This window comes from Haliotis rufescens, unplaced genomic scaffold (assembly GCF_023055435.1).
Source record: "Haliotis rufescens isolate VD_foot unplaced genomic scaffold, xgHalRufe1.0.p SCAF_9, whole genome shotgun sequence".
Lineage (NCBI taxonomy): Eukaryota > Metazoa > Mollusca > Gastropoda > Lepetellida > Haliotidae > Haliotis > Haliotis rufescens.
In genome coordinates, this window is record NW_025964383.1 from 5995943 (window position 1) to 6016306 (window position 20364).

Below are 20364 nucleotides of genomic sequence, written 5' to 3' on the forward strand. Positions count from 1 at the left end.
TGCCTATAGCAGTACGCTAGATGTTGCAACTTTCAATTAGATGACTATAGACTAGATCCATGCCTATAGCAGTACGCTAGATGTTGCAACTTACAACAGATGACGTATAGACTAGATCCATGCCTATAGCAGTACGCTAGATGTTGCAACTTTCAATTAGATGACGTATAGACTAGATCCATGCCTATTGCAGTGCACTATATATGTTGCAACTTACAACAGATGACGTATAGACTAGATCCATGCCTATAGCAGTACGCTAGATGTTGCAACTTTCAATTAGATGACTATAGACTAGATCCAGGCCTATTGCAGTGCACTATATATGTTGCAACTTACAACAGATGACGTATAGACTAGATCCATGCCTATAGCAGTACGCTAGATGTTGCAACTTTCAATTAGATGACTATAGACTAGATCCATGCCTATTGCAGTGCACTATATATGTTGCAACTTACAACAGATGACGTATAGACTAGATCCATGCCTATTGCAGTACGCTAGATGTTGCAACTTACAACATATGACTATAGACTAGATCCATGCCTATAGCAGTACGCTAGATGTTGCAACTTTCAATTAGATGACTATAGACTAGATCCATGCCTATTGCAGTGCACTATATATGTTGCAACTTACAACAGATGACGTATAGACTAGATCCATGCCTATAGCAGTACGCTAGATGTTGCAACTTACAACAGATGACGTATAGACTAGATCCATGCCTATAGCAGTACGCTAGATGTTGCAACTTACAACAGATGACGTATAGACTAGATCCATGCCTATAGCAGTACGCTAGATGTTGCAACTTTCAATTAGATGACTATAGACTAGATCCATGCCTATTGCAGTGCACTATATATGTTGCAACTTACAACAGATGACGTATAGACTAGATCCATGCCTATAGCAGTACGCTAGATGTTGCAACTTTCAATTAGATGACTATAGACTAGATCCATGCCTATTGCAGTGCACTATATATGTTGCAACTTACAACAGATGACGTATAGACTAGATCCATGCCTATAGCAGTACACTAGATGTTGCAACTTTCAATTAGATGACTATAGACTAGATCCATGCCTATTGCAGGACGCTAGATGTTGCAACTTTCAATTAGATGACGTATAGACTAGATCCATGCCTATATCAGTACGCTTGATGTTGCAACTTTCAATTAGATGACGTATAGACTAGATCCATGCCTATAGCAGTACGCTAGATGTTGCAACTTACAATTAGATGACGTATAGACTAGATCCATGCCTATAGCAGTACGCTAGATGTTGCAACTTTCAATAAGATGACTTATAGACTAGATCCATGCCTATAGCAGTACGCTAGATGTTGCAACTTACAATTAGATGACGTATAGACTAGATCCATGCCTATAGCAGTACGCTAGATGTTGCAACTTTCAATTAGATGACGTATAGACTAGATCCATGCCTATAGCAGTACGCTAGATGTTTCAGGAAACAAAATGCCCCATCCATATATGGGTGATAAGGAAAAAAGGAAAAAGTTGGACAATCATGTAATGGTACAAATATTTCCATTAGCGCGTAACCTCGCGTCGTTATCGAAAGATCTTGAGAGGTAAGTAGGAGTAGCGGCTGTTCTGACAGTCAACATGTGCACCATGTCGGTCCGAAACAAGAGAGAAATCGCTCCCCTAATTTCTCTGATGTGTTGATGTTTACACGCTCGTGCCTTCTAAAAACTGGCATATGTTGAGTATTGGCTGAGAAGCATGTTCGAGAAGCCGTCAGAAGGTATCTCCATTGGTGGGGTACTTCACACGCGTCCGTGTGGCAGGTTCTGACATACAATCATACCAGGCCCCATCGCGGGGAGGTGGTCCCGACTGGCACTTCTTAGTACATGTGTCGCATTTTCTTTATTGGTGCAACATTTCTTATTAACACACACACAGAAAGGCCCAGGTTTAGGAGGTGGGGTGCGGCTGATACGCCTTGTGTCCAGGTACCCTGCTAGCAGCGTCACTCTTACTTGGCCTCTTTGTAAAAGTAATATGTGACCAACCATGAGATGTCGGTAATTAAATGATCGAGCCACACCATCATGATACACACCACACCACCTTAAGATACTGTGTTTGTTCCAAAGCTGGGCAACTTTATGTTACAGTGGAAATGAGATCACCAGTTGGATTCAATAAGTAATTATATATTTTACAACAGCTTATTTTAAATAAAATGATATATCAAATAATAATCAAGGTTAACGTGGAATAATAACGACACAATCAGATATATTAAGTTGTAAGTGAATCCATAATCCATGTTGACTCCCCCCCCCCCCCAATCCTCCATGATCCATGTTGACACCCCTTCCATGATCCCTGTTGACACCCCTTCCATGAACCATGTTGACACCCCTCCATGATCCCTGTTGACACCCATTCCATGATCCCTGTTGACATCCCCTCCATGATCCATGTTGACATCCCCTTCATGATCCCTGTTGACATCCCCTCCATGATCCATGTTGACATTCCCTCCATGATCCATGTTGACATCCCCTCCATGATCCATGTTGACATCCCCTCCATGATCCATGTTGACATCCCCTCCATGATCCATGTTGACATCCCCTCCATGATCCATGTTGACATCCCCTCCATGATCCATGTTGACATCCCCTCCATGATCAATGTTGACATCCCCTCCATGATCCATGTTGACATCCCCTCCATGATCCATGTTGACATCCCCTCCATGATCCATGTTGACATCCCCTTCATGCTCCTTGTTGACATCCCCTTCATGCTCCTTGTTGACATCCCCTCCATGATCCCTGTTGACATCCCCTTCATGATCGATGTTGACATCCCCTTCATGATCCATGTTGACATCCCCCCCATGATCCATGTTGACATCCCCCCCATGATCCATGTTGACATCACCTTCATGATCGATGTTGACATCCCCTCCATGATCCATGTTGACATCCCCTCCATGATCAATGTTGACATCCCCTCCATGATCCATGTTGACATCCCCTCCATGATCCATGTTGACATCCCCTTCATGATCCATGTTGACATCCCCTTCATGATCCATGTTGACATCCCCTTCATGGACACAACGTTCATCCTCCATGGTCCTGACACCTAGTTCAACCTCAACGGTCAATCATGACACCACATACACCCTCCATGGTCCTGACACCACGTTCGCCCTCCATGGTCCTGACACAATGTTCACCCTTCATGGTCCATCCTGACACCACGTTCACCCTCCATGGTCCATCCTGACATCACGTTCACCCTCCATGGTCCTGACACCACGTTCACCCTCCATGGTCCGGACACCACGTACACCCCCCATCGTCCATACTGACACCACGTACACCCTCCATGGCCCTGCGACACGTACATCCCCCATGGTACATACTGACACCACGTATGGACCATACTGACACCACGTACACCCCCCCATGGTCCATACTGACACCACGTACACCCTCCATGGCCCTGCGACACGTACATCCCCCATGGTCCATACTGACACCACGTACACCCCCCATGGTCCATACTGACACCACGTTCACCCTCCATGGTCCTGCGACACGTACATCCCCCATGGTACATACTGACACCACGTACATCCCCCATGGTCCATACTGACACCACGTACATCCCCCATGGTCCATACTGACACCACGTTCACCCTCCATGGTCCTGCGACACGTACATCCCCCATGGTCCATACTGACACCACGTACATCCCCCATGGTCCATACTGACACCACGTACACCCCCCATGGTCCATACTGACACCACGTTCACCCTCCATGGTCCTGCGACACGTACATCCCCCATGGTCCATACTGACACCACGTACATCCCCCATGGTCCATACTGACACCACGTACATCCTCCATGGTCCATACTGACACCACGTACATCCCCCATGGTCCATACTGACACCACGTACATCCCCCATGGTCCATACTGACACCACGTACATCCCCCATGGTCCATACTGACACCACGTTCACCCTCCATGGCCCTGCGACACGTACATCCCCCATGGTCCATACTGACACCACGTACACCCCCCATGGTCCATACTGACACCACGTTCACCCTCCATGGTCCATACTGACACCACGTTCACCCTCCATGGTCCTGCGACACGTACATCCCCCATGGTACATACTGACACCACGTACATCCCCCATGGTCCATACTGACACCACGTACACCCCCATGGTACATACTGACACCACGTTCACCCTCCATGGTCCTGCGATACGTACACCCCCCATGGTCCATACTGACACCACGTACATCCCCCATGGTCCATACTGACACCACGTACATCCCCCATGGTACATACTGACACCACGTACATCCCCCATGGTCCATACTGACACCACGTACACCCCCCATGGTCCATACTGACACCACGTTCACCCTCCATGGTCCTGCGACACGTACATCCTCCATGGTCCATACTGACACCACGTACATCCCCCATGGTCCATACTGACACCACGTACATCCCCCATGGTCCATACTGACACCACGTACATCCCCCATGGTCCATACTGACACCACGTACATCCCCCATGGTCCATACTGACACCACGTTCACCCCCCATGGTCCTGCGACACGTACATCCCCCATGGTCCATACTGACACCACGTTCACCCTCCATGGTCCTGCGACACGTACATCCCCCATGGTCCATACTGACACCACGTTCACCCTCCATGGTCCTGCGACACGTACATCCCCCATGGTCCATACTGACACCACGTACATCCTTAATTTTCCACGATGACCACGGCCATACCGTATTCAAAGTCACACTTAAAATAGGTATCGTTCTCCAAGTAAAAGAAAAAGAAAAAATACAATATTTTCTTCAGATATCAACTGCAATAAGGTTACAATAATTTTCAACCCGAGAAAGAAAAGAAGCAGATAATGTGAATACACCTGCAGATCAAGGTAACCCAGCCGGCAGTTATCGGCAATGGCGTCGTGCAACACGTGATGCACGTGCAACACGTGCACTTCCCTCCTTATTGATCTCACCTGAACACTTCATGTACGCACGCCGTGTACTCCTTGTTTAGCACGTGAGATGAACATCTCTGTGCTAACCCTAAACTGCTTCATATTAAACTAAAATCGCTCTCTAGGATCCAGTAATCAATTGTCTTTGTTTTATCATAACACTGAAATCACGGAATAGCCATTAAAGGGCCATAACCCACGTTCAGTCTCGCGAGTCTCTGGCTGCACTGTGTTCGTCACGCGAGCCACGCCGTGCAATATGGTCTTCCCCTTGCAGCCAACTTAAAAGGGAATATTTCAGCCACGACCCACGCACGTTCTTTAGCATTAACCGGTCGACCAGGAGAGTTTTTCGATAAATAATTCACAATTTTGTATTTTATGTCTTGTGTCAGTCTCCACGAGTCGAGATTTACATGGCAGTAATCTCTAGTACAGTGGCATGGAATCGTAAAACCCGCAGCTTTACTATGTGTTCTGTTTGAAGAGCGTGGTACGCCCTGATTACTCATTAGTGCTGCTTAGATTGAGCCTTTGTTACCAACACCTGAAGCTTTGTCACTTATGTCATCTTTCCACAATTGATTTTTCTTTGTTTCAACAGCTTCACTGGTTTTGTTGTGCATCTTCCGAGGAGACGAAATCCCAGGGAGACAATGTCTTCCATTCAGCATGGTTTAACGTGTAAACCTGTCAGAAGTACAGATGAAACACAAGACGTTTTGATTAAAATCAGGAGGTAAACCGTCTGTGTTTTGACCTTTAGAGTAGTCTCGCTGTACAGTAGAAACAAATTATTTAAATTTTGAGCACACACACACACACACGTGCACACCATTCTTTTACGATTTTATCTCCATAAACGCAAAAACACATTGAAGTCAATTCTTATAAATACATACGTCAGCAATAACAACAGCACAGGTTTGCTTATCTAACCATTAACTTAAAAGCACTGTAGACAACAACAATACGAAATCAGTGACACAGGAATAATTGACAACCCCGTCCATTCTATTATTAGCACACAATTAGGAATCAGTTGTCCGTAAGTGGGCGTGGCCTAACAGATTTTCAGTTTATGGGGAAAATAAACGCAAGAAAAGAACACTTGGTTAGCCAATCAGATGCCACGGAATCACTGGCAACTTATTTATTAGCTTTAAACAAATTATGTTTCGGTACTTGCTAGTTTAACGCCGCAATCAGCAATTAAACAATTTGTGGCGCTGTCTATGATCAAGCATTGTTTCACATTATTATACTATACTCACATATATGTCAGGCACTGAAAGCGTGAAGTGGGCACCCCATCAAAAACTGAAGCAATGAAAGCCGCACGTCACTATTATGACGTCACACCGCCAGTTTATATTGAATGAAAGGCTGTGGGTCGAGTCCACTGATCGCAGTGGGTGGTGTTAGCTGGGATATTGAATGAAGCGGTGTTGGTAGTCCAGTGTTTTCAGTGGGTTGTGTTAGCTGGGATATAGGCTTAAGCGGTGTTGGTCGAGTCCAGTGTTTTCAGAGGGTTGTGTTAGCTGGGATATTAACTTAAGTGCAGTATAGGTACTTGCAGCAATAGGTAGGTATGCTTTATCAAATATAGGGACGTGCAGCAATAGGTAGGTATGCTTTATCACAGTATAGGTACTTGCAGCAATAGGTAGGTATGCTTTATCACAGTATAGGTACTTGCAGCAATAGGTAGGTATGCTTTATCACAGTATAGGGACTTGCAGCAATAGGTAGGTATGCTTTATCAAAGTATAGGGACGCGCAGCAATAGGCAGGTATGCTTTATCAAAGTATAGGTACTTGCAGCAATAGCCAGGTATGCTTTATCACAGTATAGGGACGTGCAGCAATAGGTAGGTATGCTTTATCACAGTATAGGGACGCGCAGCAATAGGTAGGTATGCTTTATCACAGTTTAGGTACTTGCAGCAATAGGTAGGCTTGCTTTATCACAGAATAGGTACGTGCAGCAATAGCCAGGTATGCTTTATCACAGAATAGGGACGTGCATCAATAGGTAGGTATGCTTTATCACAGTATAGGTACTTGCATCAATAGGTAGGTATGCTTTATCACAGTATAGGTACTTGCAGCAATAGGTAGGTATGCTTTATCACAGTATAGGTACTTGCAGCAATAGGTAGGTACGCTTTATCACAGTATAGGGACGCGCAGCAATAGGTAGGTATGCTTTATCACAGTTTAGGTACTTGCAGCAATAGGTAGGCTTGCTTTATCACAGAATAGGGACGTGCAGCAATAGCTAGGTATGCTTTATCACAGAATAGGGACGTGCATCAATAGGTAGGTATGCTTTATCACAGTATAGGTACTTGCAGCAATAGGTAGGTATGCTTTATCACAGTATAGGTACTTGCAGCAATAGGTAGGTATGGTTTATCACAGTATAGGGACGTGCAGTAATAGGTAGGTATGCTTAATCAAAGTATAGGTACTTGCAGCAATAGGTAGGTATGCTTTATCACAGTATAGGGACGTGCAGCAATAGGTAGGTATGCTTTATGAAAGTATAGGGACGCGCAGCAATAGGTAGGTATGCTTTATCACAGTATAGGGACGTGCAGCAATAGGTAGGTATGCTTTATCACAGTTTAGGTACTTGCAGCAATAGGTAGGCTTGCTTTATCACAGAATAGGTACGTGCAGCAATAGCCAGGTATGCTTTATCACAGAATAGGGACGTGCATCAATAGGTAGGTATGCATTATCACAGTATAGGGACGTGCAGCAATAGGTAGGTATGCTTTATCACAGTATAGGGACGTGCATCAATAGGTAGGTATGCTTTATCACAGAATAGGTACTTGCAGCAATAGGTAGGTATGCATTATCACAGTATAGGTACTTGCAGCAATAGGTAGGTATGCTTTATCACAGTATAGGTACGTGCATCAATATGTAGGTATGCTTTATCACAGTATAGGTACTTGCAGCAATAGGTAGGTATGCATTATCACAGTATAGGTACGTGCAGCAATAGGTAGGTATGCTTAATCACAGTATAGGTACTATATCTTCCTAGTGTCTATTCCTACTTCCCCCGCCCCTTTAGACAGGCACACCTTGCTACACGGAAATGAGTCAACGTTTCCCGCATAAGGATATGCTGTAGGCCTGTCCCCGACCCTCTCGACAGACAGACCCGCTTCACGGAAAATCGCGAAACGTTGAACACAAAAGCAGGGCAGGTAAATCATTCTATGACAGGGCGCGTCTCCCTCTTATGATTGTTTGCGAATAACGGAAACATGTCTAGTGTCATAATTTACAGTTTGGAATGTTTATAAACAAATATTTTCATTCTTATTTATGTATTTCGTATACAAGTACACATGTCATTATATAAATGTCAGACAAAGATAAATATTTTTAAAAAGTTTGTTTACGTCCAACGATTACTCATCCCCATGCTCCCATGTATTTTTATCACACCCATACAAATAAGGCACGGCGCCTGGCGCAGAGCTATAAATGTGACATTGTAGTCTGTGTGTAGTAGATACAGTGTTTGTTATATATGACATTGTAGTATGTGTGTAGTACATCCAGTGTTTGTTATATATGACATTGTAGTCTGTGTGTAGTAGATACAGTGTTTGTTATATATGACATTGTAGTCTGTGTGTAGTACATCCAGTGTTTGTTATATATGACATTGTAGTCTGTGTGTGGTAGATACAGTGTTTGTTATATATGACATTGTAGTATGTGTGTAGAACATCCAGTGTTTGTTATATATGACATTGTAGTCTGTGTGTAGTAGATACAGTGTTTGTTATATATGACATTGTAGTCTGTGTGTAGTAGATACAGTGATTGTTATATATCACATTGTAGTATGTGTGCAGTACATCCAGTGTTTGTTATATATGACATTGTAGTCTGTGTGTGGTAGATACAGTGATTGTTATATGTGACATTGTAGTCTGTGTGTGGTAGAGACAGTGTTTGTTATATATGACATTGTAGTATGTGTGTAGTACATCCAGTGTTTGTTATATATGACATTGTAGTCTGTGTGTGGTAGATACAGTGTTTGTTATATATGACATGGTAGTCTGTGTGTGGTAGATACAGTGTTTGTTATATGTGACATTGTAGTATGTGTGTGGTAGAGACAGTGTTTGTTATATATGACATGGTAGTCTGTGTGTGGTAGATACAGTGTTTGTTATATATGACATTGTAGTATGTGTGTAGTACATCCAGTGTTTGTTATATATGACATGGTAGTCTGTGTGTGGTAGATACAGTGTTTGTTATATATGACATTGTAGTCTGTGTGTAGTACATCCAGTGTTTGTTATATATGACATGGTAGTCTGTGTGTGGTAGATACAGTGTTTGTTATATATGACATTGTAGTCTGTGTGTAGTACATCCAGTGTTTGTTATATATGACATTGTAGTCTGTGTGTGGTAGATACAGTGATTGTTATATGTGACATTGTAGTCTGTGTGTGGTAGAGACAGTGTTTGTTATATATGACATGGTAGTCTGTGTGTGGTAGATACAGTGTTTGTTATATGTGACATTTTAGTCTGTGTGTAGTAGATACAGTGTTTGTTATATATGACATTGTAGTCTGTGTGTGGTAGATACAGTGTTTGTTATATATGACATTGTAGTATGTGTGTAGTACATCCAGTGTTTGTTATATATGACATTGTAGTCTGTGTGTGGTACATACAGTGATTGTTATATGTGACATTGTAGTCTGTGTGTGGTAGATACAGTGTTTGTTATATGTGACATGGTAGTCTGTGTGTAGTAGATACAGTGTTTGTTATATGTGACATTGTAGTGTTTATGTGGTAGATACAGCGTTTGTGTGTTCCTGCGATGTATTGAGTACATCTTCAAGTTTATAGGTGTGTCAGTGTAATAGCGTGAAGTAATTGGCATTTCTTTTGCTGTTTCATGTTTCAAGATCAAAATTACTTTTATCTAAATCTAATGCAGCACTATTTTTATCTTACCTTGGACATTAGAGTAAATAGGATCAGACTCACGAAAGAGACCATTAGGATGATGCACTACATTGGACTCAACGGGATCAAGCACTACATTGGACCAAATAGGACGAGGCACTACATTGGACTCAACGGGATCAACCACTACATGTGACTAAATAGGACGAGGCACTACATTGGACTCAACAGGATCAAGCACTACATTGGACCAAATAGGACGAGGCACTACATTGGACGAAAAAGGAACAAGCACTACATTGGACCAAATTGGACGAGGCACTTTATTTGACGAAATAGGATCAAACTACATTGGACTAAATAGGACTAGGCACTACACTGGACTCAACGGGATCAAGCACTACATTGGACTAAATAGGACGAGGCACTACATTGGACGAAATGGGATCAAGCACTGGATTGGACTAAACAGGACGAGGCACTACATTGGACGAAATGAGACCAAGCACTGGATTGGACTAAATAGGACGAGGCACTACATTGGACGAAATGAGACCAAGCACTGGATTGGACTAAATAGGACGAGGCACTACATTGGACGAAATGAGACCAAGCACTACATTGGACTAAACAGGACGAGGCACTACATTGGACGAAATGAGACCAAGCACTGGATTGGACTAAACAGGACGAGGCACTACATTGGACGAAATGGGATAAAGCACTACATTGGACTAAACAGGACGAGGCACTACATTGGACGAAATGGGATCAAGCACTACATTGGACTAAACAGGACGAGGCACTACATTGGACGAAATGGGATCAAGCACTACATTGGACTAAACAGGACGAGGCACTACATTGGACGAAATGGGATCAAGCACTACATTGGACTAAACAGGACGAGGCACTACATTGGACGAAATAGGATCAAGCACTGGATTAGACTAACTAGAACGAGGCACAGCATAGGTACATTAGACTCAGGGTACTTAGTCATATTATGATTTAATGAGTTTTATTGTTATTGCTATCTTCATAAACAAATTTGTATTTTGTGACAAACTCATTCTAATGATGCAGAGGTATAGCTGTATGGCTATATAGCTGTATGTCTGTATGTCTGTATAGCTGTATGTCTGTATGTCTGTATGGCTGTATGTCTGTATATTTGTATATCTGTATGTCTGTATGTCTGTATGTCTGTATAGCTGTATGTCTGTATGTCTGTATGTCTGTATAGCTGTATGTCTGTATAGCTGTATGGCTGTATGTCTGTATGTCTGTATAGCTGTATGGCTGTATGGCTGTATAGGTGTATGTCTGTATGTCTGTATGTCTGTATAGCTGTATGGCTGTATGGCTGTATAGCTGTATTGCTGTATGTCTGTTTGACTGTATCTGTATGGCCGTATGGTACAGCTATCTGTATGGCTGTATAGTTGTATAGCTGTATGTCTGTATGTCTGTATGGCTGTATGGCTGTTTGTCTGTATGTCTGTATAGCTGTATGGTTGTATGGCTGTATAGCTTATCGCTGTATGGCTGTTCGACTGTATCTGTATGGCCGTATGGTACAGCTATCTGTATGTCTGTATAGTTGTATGTCTGTATGTCTGTATAGCTGTATGTCTGTATGGCTGTACGGCTGTGTGGCTGTGTGGCTGTATGTCTGTATGGCTGTATAGCTGTATAGCTGTATGGCTGTATGGTTGTATGTCTGTATAGTTGTATGTCTGTATGTCTGTATAGCTGTATGTCTGTATGGCTGTATGGCTGTGTGGCTGTGTGGCTGTATGTCTGTATGGCTGTATAGCTGTATAGCTGTATGGCTGTATGGTTGTATGTCTGTATAGTTGTATGTCTGTATGTCTGTATAGCTGTATGTCTGTATGGCTGTATGGCTGTGTGGCTGTGTGGCTGTATGTCTGTATGGCTGTATAGCTGTATGTCTGTATAGTTGTATGTCTGTATGTCTGTATAGTTGTATGTCTGTATGTCTGTATAGCTGTATGTCTGTATAGCTGTATGTCTGTATGTCTGTATGTCTGTATAGCTGTATGTCTGTATGGCTGTATGGCTGTGTGGCTGTGTGGCTGTATGTCTGTATGGCTGTATGGGTGTATGGCTGTGTGGCTGTATGGTTGTATGGCCGTATAGCTGTATTGCTGTATGGCTGTTTGACTGTATGGCTGTATAGCTGTATAGCTGTATGGCTGTATGGTTGTATGGCCGTCTAGCTGTATTGCTGTATGGCTGTTTGACTGTATGGCTGTGTGGCTGTGTGGCTGTATGTCTGTATGGCTGTATAGCTGTATAGCTGTATGGCTGTATGGTTGTATGGCCGTATAGCTGTATTGCTGTATGGCTGTTTGACTGTATGGCGGTATGGTACAGCTACCTGTATGTCTGTATGTCTGTATGGCTATATGGCTGTATGGCCGTATGGTACAGCTGTCGGTATGGCTGTATGGTTCTACATTAGTGGCAGCATGACAGCCTGTCCAGATACATACATACATATATACTCTCAAAGTCAACCTTTTAAAAGAAACCAACCTAGAAACATTTTATCGATTAAGTTTAATTTTTTAGAGGAATATTTGAGTGGTGATGGGAGAGTAGGATGTTGGCGCGGCCAATGTGATGCTGCAAGCACATCCGATGGATTTATTTCTCCGTGTTCCGTGCAAGCATAATGTGATTGGAAATAGCACAAGTAGCTGAGATAAAGAGAAGCGTCTAGACAGACTTTATTTATTTCAATAAAATGATTGGAGACAGTGAGAGCATCCATAACGCACTGACTATAGACGCTTTCAGTAAACTTTATTCAATTATATTGATTCATGTTTCGATATTTCAGTAACTGAATCTTGTCACGGTGATTTGTGCACGCCAGCCGTATGCTTTCCAATAACACGGTTAATATAATTTCCATTTGACTTCCCATGCACTCAGTCTGAAACTGATAAAGATGTACCTGCCGCTCTCTGCTTCCCTGTCAGATAATGATGCTACAGAATGCAGGACCTGAACGGACACTGGCCTACTGTATTAATGCTACCTGTCCCTAGCCATGTCTGTCGCCCTAGGTTGCCAGTGTGTTTCTCATTCTGGGTACATTAAATCTAGGAATGGAAATACGCAACATCACTTATGGACTCGTGAGCGTTCCATTAGAAAGACTCGTATCACCTATAGCGGATGCACATGGCACACAATGGCATGGCAGCTTAAGATTAAAAATGCAAATCACTTAATCATAAACTGCTGACTTGTTCACGTAATTTCTGCGTCCTTTCTACATCTTCAAGCTCCCCAATCTCCCGTCTCCCCCTCCCCAGTTCCACATCTCACCCCACCCCTCGTCTCCTTTCTCCCGTGTCACCATCCCCAGTCTCCCCTTTCCCCTCCCAAATTTCACCTCACACCTTCCCCTGTCTCCCCTCACATTCAACCCCAGTCTCACCTCACACCCTCCTCAATCTCCTCTCACACCTCCCAAATTTCACCTCACACCTTCCCCAGTCTCCCCTCACATTCAACCCCAGTCTCACCTCACACCCTCCCCAGTTTCACCTCACACCCTCCCCAGTTTCCCCTCACACCCTCCCCAGTCTCCCCTCTCCACCTCCCCAGTCTCCCCTCACATCATCCCCAGTCTCCCTTAACACCCTCCCCAGTTTCCCCTCCCCCTCCCCAGCTTCCCTCTTATCCTCCCCCAGTCTCCCTTAACACCCTCCCCAGTTTCCCCTTCCCCTCCCTAGTTTCCCTCTCATCCTCCCCCAGTCTCCCATGTCACCTTCTCCTAGTATCCGGTATCACCTCCCCCAGTCTCCCTTCACACCCTCCCAAGTCTCCCCTGACGCCCTCCCCAGTCTCCCCTCTCCACCTCCCCAGTTTCCCCTCCCCCTCCCCAGCTTCCCTCTTATCCTCCCCCAGTCTCCCTTAACACCCTCCCCAGTTTCCCCTTACCCTCCCCAGTTTCCCTCTCATCCTCCCCCAGTCTCCCATGTCACCTTCTCCTAGTATCCGGTATCACCTCCCCCAGTCTCCCTTCACGCCCTCCAAAGTCTCCCCTGACGCCCTCCCCAGTCTCCCCTTTCCACCTCCCCAGTTCCCCCCCCCCCCCCCCCCCCCCCCCCCAGCTTCCCTCTCATCCTCCCCCAGTCTCCCATGTCACCTTCCCTTAGTATCCGTTTTCACCTCCCCCAGTCTCCCCTCTCGCCCTAGCCCCCAGTCTTCCGTGGAATCCCTCACAGTGATTTTGGCATCTAAAACTTTCCTCACAGGCTCTCATGTTCTTCTCTATGTTAATATATTTCTCAGAAAAATCGCATTTGACGCCTTGGCGATAAATGGTGTCTTGGTTAGAAGTGACACATAATGATTCAATATGAAACACGGCTGAATAACCGACCAACTTCCTTGCTGCAAGACGCAAAATAAGAGCGCCGCGCTCGGCGAATGAAGTAAATTAGCCACAGATGACGAACAGGGCTCACATGGACAATGCAGGACACAAGCGGCTGGCGCGGAGACGTAACCTGGCAATTATCACGTCACTGCGTTTCGTCAGCGGACACGCGAACACACAAATGGCGAGCGCAGCCTCTTTAAAAGTCGCTAACGAACAATCAACGTAATTTCAATCTCTATAGCAAAGCATGATTTGTCAAACACTTCATGTCATATTTTGATTTCGAGTTTAGATCGCCATGTGTAAGATTCGTTAGACCTTTTCTAGGCAGACAATTACATGACGGAACAAGTGTCTCCTAAAGGCGCTTGTTTCACGCATTCTACTGAAGGAAAGGATAGCTTTGCAAATTACTTTGCAACATACAGTATGAAAAGAGTAGAGCAGACACAGATTATAAGTAATTTTCAACGCACGCACGCACGCACGCAAGCACGCACGCACGCACGCACGCACGCACGCACACAAATATATATACATATATATATTTTCTCCCCGTCTCTCCCCAGGGTCCTACTTTGTCTGGACCAATCAGATGACACGTTAGCTTAATTACCACCGCTCTTTTTTCTGCCAATATTTGCCAATCGTTTGTATAATTGGCTCATATTTAAAATGTACAATGGCAGTGATATTGATGAGACGAGCATTGTGATCGGATGTATGTGTGTAAATTAGCTGAGGCTATCTCGTGGCCATATGCCCCCCCATAATAATCGACATGTCCGACGTCAGATCCGGCAGCTGTCCATCACCTCCCATACAACATCCCGCAGAATTCCCCCACCCCTGCATCACCACGGAAGTACGTCTCATTGTTAATGTCAATATTGGTTCTTCATGTTGCAACGATGCATTTCTAACGCCATTCAGCATCGTGTTTGTTTCATGTCAACTTCGTCGTCAATGGTAGAAATGAAACCGTGCATTATTCACATAGTAGACATACCCGTAACATGTTTGGATACACATGCTATGCAAGGTAATACATACAGAGTATCCCACTGAAGACAAATGAGTTTTAGTCTGCATGTAACGTTAAGCAATCGATAAAACTGACGAAATGATGATTGTCTAAAATACCAACTGATAATTTTAATAGTTCTGGCGAGGAACATGACATTGAAATAACTCTATTTATGTGTACGTTCGTGAAGTACTTACACATCACCTGTGTGTTCATCAATAGTGTTTACACCTAACCTGTGTTCATCAATAGTGTTTACACATAGCCTGTGTGTTCATCAATAGTGTTTACGCCTAACCTGTGTTCATCAATAGTGTTTACACATAGCATGTGTGTTCATCAATAATGTTTACAACTAACCTGTGTGTTTATCAATAGTGTTTACACCTAACATGTGTTCATCAAAAGTGTTTACACATACATGTGTATTCATCAATAATGTTTACAACTAACCCGTGTGTTCATCAATAGTGTTTGCATTTAACCTGTGTGTTCATCAATGGTGTTCACACCTAACCTGTGTGTTCATCAACGATGTTTACATCTAACCCCTGTCCCCATCAATGGTGTTTACACTTAACCTGTGTGTTCATCAACGATGTTTACATCTAACCCCTGTCCCCATCAATGGTGTTTACACTTAACCTGTGTGTTCATCAACGATGTTTACATCTAACCTATGTGTTCATCAATAGTCTGTACTCCGAACCTGTGTGTTCATCAATGGTGTTTACATCTAACCTGTGTGTAAATCAATAATGTTTAAACCTAACCTCTGTCTTCATCAATAGTGTTTACATCTAAACTGTGTGTTCATCAATGGTGTTTACACTTAACCTGTGTGTTCATCAACGATGTTTACATCTAACCTGTGTGTTCATCAATAGTCTTTACATCTAACCTATGTGTTCATCAATGGTGTTTACATCTAACCTGTGTGTAAATCAATAATGTTAACACCTAACCTCTGTCTTCATCAATAGTGTTTACATCTAACCTGTGTGTTCATCAAAAGTGTTTAAACCTAACCTGTGTTCATCAATAGTGTTTACAACTTATCTCTGTGTGTTTATCAAGTTCTTTTACACCTAGTCTGTTTGTTTCACACCAATAAGGTTCACACCTCACACCTGCCACGTGCTGGACCAAGAGAGTGGACACCTGCCCCGTAATGGACCCAGAAAGTGGACACCTGCCCCGTGATGGACCCACAGAGTGGACACTTGCCATGTGATGGACCCAGAGACTGGACACCTGCCCCGTGGTAGACCCAGAGAGTGGACACCTGCCCCGTGATGAACCCAGAAGGTGGCCGCCTGCCCTGTGGTAGACCCAGAGGGTGGACACCTGCCCTTTGGTAGACCCAGAGGGTGGACACTTGCCCTGTGATGGACCCAGAGGGTGGCCGCCTGCCCTGTGGTAGACCCAGAGGGTGGACACCTGCCCTTTGGTAGACCCAGAGGGTGGACACCTGCCCCGTGATGAACCCAGAGAATGGACACTTGCCCTGTGGTAGACCCAGAGGGGTGGACACCTGCCCTGTGGTAGACCCAGAGAGTGGACACTTGCCCTATGGGAGACCCAGAGGGTGGACACTTGCCCTGTGGTAGACCCAGAGAGTGGACACTTGCCCTGTGGGAGACCCAGAGGGTGGACACCTTTCCTGTGGTAGACCCAGAGAGTGGACACTTGCCCTGTGGTAGACCGAGAGAGTGGACACCTGCCCCTTGATGAACCAAGAGGGTGGACACCTGCCCTGTGGTAGACCCAGAGAGTGGACACTTGCCCCGTGGTAGACCCAGAGAGTGGACACTTGCCCCGTAATGGACCCAGAGAGTGGACACCTGCCCCGTGATGGACCCAGAGAGTGGACACCTGTCCCATGATGAACCCAGAGAGTGAACACCTACCCTTTGGTAGACCCAGAGGGTGGACACCTGCCCCGTGATGGACCCAGAGAATTGACACTTGCCCTGTAGTAGACCCAGAGGGGTGGACACCTGCCCTGTGGTAGACCCAGATGGTGGACACCTGCCCCGTGATGAACCCAGGGGGTGGACACCTGCCCTGTGGTAGACCCAGAGGGTGGACGCCTGCCCTGTGGTAGACCCAGATGGTGGACACCTGCCCCGTGATGAACCCAGAGGGTGGACACCTGTCCCGTGATGGACCCAGAGAGTGAACACATACTCTGTGGTAGACCAAGAGAGTGGACACCTGCCCTGTGCGAGAGCCAGAGAGTGGACACCTGCCCCGTGGTAGACTCAGAGAGTGGACATCTGGCCCATGATGGACCCAGAGAGTGAACACCTACCCTTTGGTAGACCCAGTGGGTGGACACCTGCATCATGATGGACCCATAGAATTGACACTTTCCCTGTAGTAGACCCAGAGGGGTGGACACCTGCCCTGTGGTAGACCCAGATGGTGGACACCTGCCCCATGATGAACCCAGAGAATGGACACTTGCCCTGTGGTAGACCCAGAGGGTGGACACCTGCCCTGTGGTAGACCCAGATGGTGGACACTTGTCCTGTGGTAGACCCAGAGAGTGGACACTTGCCCTGTGGAAGACCCAGAGAGTGGACACGAGCCCCGTGATGAACCCAGAGGGTGGACACCTGCCCTGTGGTAGACCCAGAGAGTGGACACTTGCCCTGTGGTAGACCTAGAGAGTGGACACTTGCCCTGTGGTAGACCCAGAGGGTGGACACTTGCCCTGTGGTAGACCCAGAGAGTGGACACTTGCCCTGTGGAAGACCCAGAGAGTGGACACGAGCCCCGTGATGAACCCAGAGGGTGGACACCTGCCCTGTGGTAGACCCATAGAGTGGACACTTGCCCTGTGGTAGACCCAGAAAATGGACACCTGCCCCGTAATGGACCCAGAGAGTGGACACCTGCCCCGTGATGGACCCGGAGAGTGGATACTTGCCCCGTGATGAACCCAGAGAGTGGACACCTGCCCTGTGGTAGACCCATAGAGTGGACACTTGCCCTGTGGTAGACCCAGAAAATGGACACCTGCCCCGTAATGGACCCAGAGAGTGGACACCTGCCCCGTGATGGACCCGGAGAGTGGATACTTGCCCCGTGATGAACCCAGAGAGTGGACACCTGCCCTGTGGTAGACCCAGAGAGTGGACACTTGCCCTGTGGTAGACCCAGAGAGTGGACACTTGCCCTGTGGTAGACCAAGAGAGTGGACACTTGCCCTGTGGTAGACCAAGAGAGCGGACACTTGCCCTGTGGTAGACCCAGATAGTGGACACTTGCCCCGTGATGAACCCAGAGGGTGGACACCTGTTCGTGGTAGACCCAGAGAGTGGACACTTGGCCTGTGGGAGACCCAGAGGGTGGACACCTGTCCTGTGGTAGACCTAGAGAGTAGACACCTGCCCTGTGGTAGACCCAGAGAGTGGACACCTGCCCTGTGGTAGACCAAGAGAGTCGACACTTGCCCTGTGGTAGACCAAGAGAGTGGACACTTGCCCTGTGGTAGACCCAGATAGTGGACACCAGCCCCGTGATGAACCCAGAGAGTGGACACCTGCCCTGTGGTAGACCCAGAGAGTGGACACTTGGCCTGTAGGAGACCGAGAGGGTGGACACCTGTCCTGTGGTAGACCTAGAGAGTGGACACCTGCCCTGTGGTAGACCGAGAGAGTGGACACTTGCCCTGTGGTAGACCCAGAGAGTGGACACTTGCCCTGTGGTAGACCCAGAGAGCGGACACTTGCCCTGTGGTAGACCCAAAGAGTGGACACTTGCCCTGTGGTAGACCCAGAGAGTGGACACTTGGCCTGTGGGAGACCCAGAGGGTGGACACCTGTCCTGTGGTAGACCCATAGAGTGGACACTTGCCCTGTGGTAGACCGAGAGAGCGGACACCTGCCCCGTGATGAACCAAGAGGGTGGACACCTGTCCCACGATGAACCCAGAGAGTGAACACCTACCCTTTGGTAGACCCAGAGGGTGGAGACACGCCTTGTGATGGACCCAGAGAATGGACACCTGTCCCGTAATGGACCCGGAGGGTGGACACCTGCCCCGTGATGGACCCAGAGAGTGGACACTTGCCCCGTGATGAACCCAGAGAGTGGACACCTGCCCTGTGGTAGACCGAGAGAGTGGACACTTGCCCTGTCGTAGACCCAGAGAGTGGACACTTGCCCTGTGGTAGACCAAGAGAGTGGACACTTGCCCTGTGGTAGACCCAGAGGGTGGACACTTGCCCCATAATGGACCCAGAGAGTGGACACCTGCCCTGTGATGGACCAAGAGAGTGGACACCTGTCCCGTGATGGACCCAGAGAGTGAACACCTGTCCCATGATGAACCCGGAGAGTGGACACCTGCCCCGTGATGGACCCAGAGAGTGGACACCTGTCCCATGATGAACCCAGAGAGTGGACACCTGTCCCATGATGAACCCAGAGAGTGAACACCTACCCTTTGGTAGACCCAGAGAGTGGACACCTGCCCCGTGATGGACCCAGAGAGTGGACACCTGCCCCGTGATGGACCCAGAGAGTGGACACCTGCCCTGTGATTGACCCAGAGAGTGGACACTTGCCATGTGATGGACCCAGAGAGTGGACACTTGCCATGTGATGGACCCAGAGACTGGACACCTGCCCCGTGGTAGACCCAGAGACTGGACACCTGCCCCGTGGTAGACCCAGAGGGCAATTATCCACCCCTTGTTAGAGACAGAAAGTGGGCACCTGCCAATGCTGGACTCAAAAGTGACCTCCACCCCTGTACTAGACCTCGTTCTGTGACGAATGAACCAAGGCAGTTTTTCTATCTTTGATGATGTTTTTTGCACGTTATGTTATTCACACTGAGTTCTCAGCTTTTTGTGTTTGAG

General features: G+C 46.4%; 3 protein-coding genes across 3 annotated transcripts in view; 1 reads left to right on the forward strand and 2 right to left on the reverse strand.

Annotated features, from left to right (window-relative positions):
* The window catches only part of LOC124151447 (muscleblind-like protein 2a), a 411834-nt gene that overhangs the window by 283956 nt on the left and 107514 nt on the right, over nt 1–20364 (reverse strand). The window lies entirely within an intron of this gene.
* Nucleotides 2418–3152, forward strand: LOC125377479. The gene has a single exon (XM_048391059.1). The coding sequence runs from the start codon at nt 2418–2420 to the stop codon at nt 3150–3152; it is 735 nt and encodes a 244-aa protein (XP_048247016.1).
* On the reverse strand, nt 16608–19731 carry LOC125377480. The gene is made up of 4 exons (XM_048391060.1): nt 19448–19731; nt 17805–18793; nt 17401–17645; nt 16608–17060 (listed from the first exon to the last, which is right to left on the reverse strand). The coding sequence occupies exons 1-4, from the start codon at nt 19729–19731 to the stop codon at nt 16608–16610; spliced, it is 1971 nt and encodes a 656-aa protein (XP_048247017.1).

Coding starts and splice junctions, on each gene's coding strand:
- LOC125377480 (XM_048391060.1), bottom strand. CDS start 19,731: ATGGGGCAAGTGTCCACCCTCTGGGTCTACCACAGGGCAAGTGTCCAC. Junction 18,794..19,447: donor CCCTCTGGGTCTACCAAAGG/GTAGGTGTTCAC, acceptor TACCACGAACAG/GTGTCCACCCTCTGGGTTCA. Junction 17,061..17,400: donor CCCTCTGGGTCTACCAAAGG/GTAGGTGTTCAC, acceptor GGTCTCCCATAG/GGCAAGTGTCCACTCTCTGG.
- LOC125377479 (XM_048391059.1), top strand. CDS start 2,418: ATGATCCCTGTTGACACCCATTCCATGATCCCTGTTGACATCCCCTCC.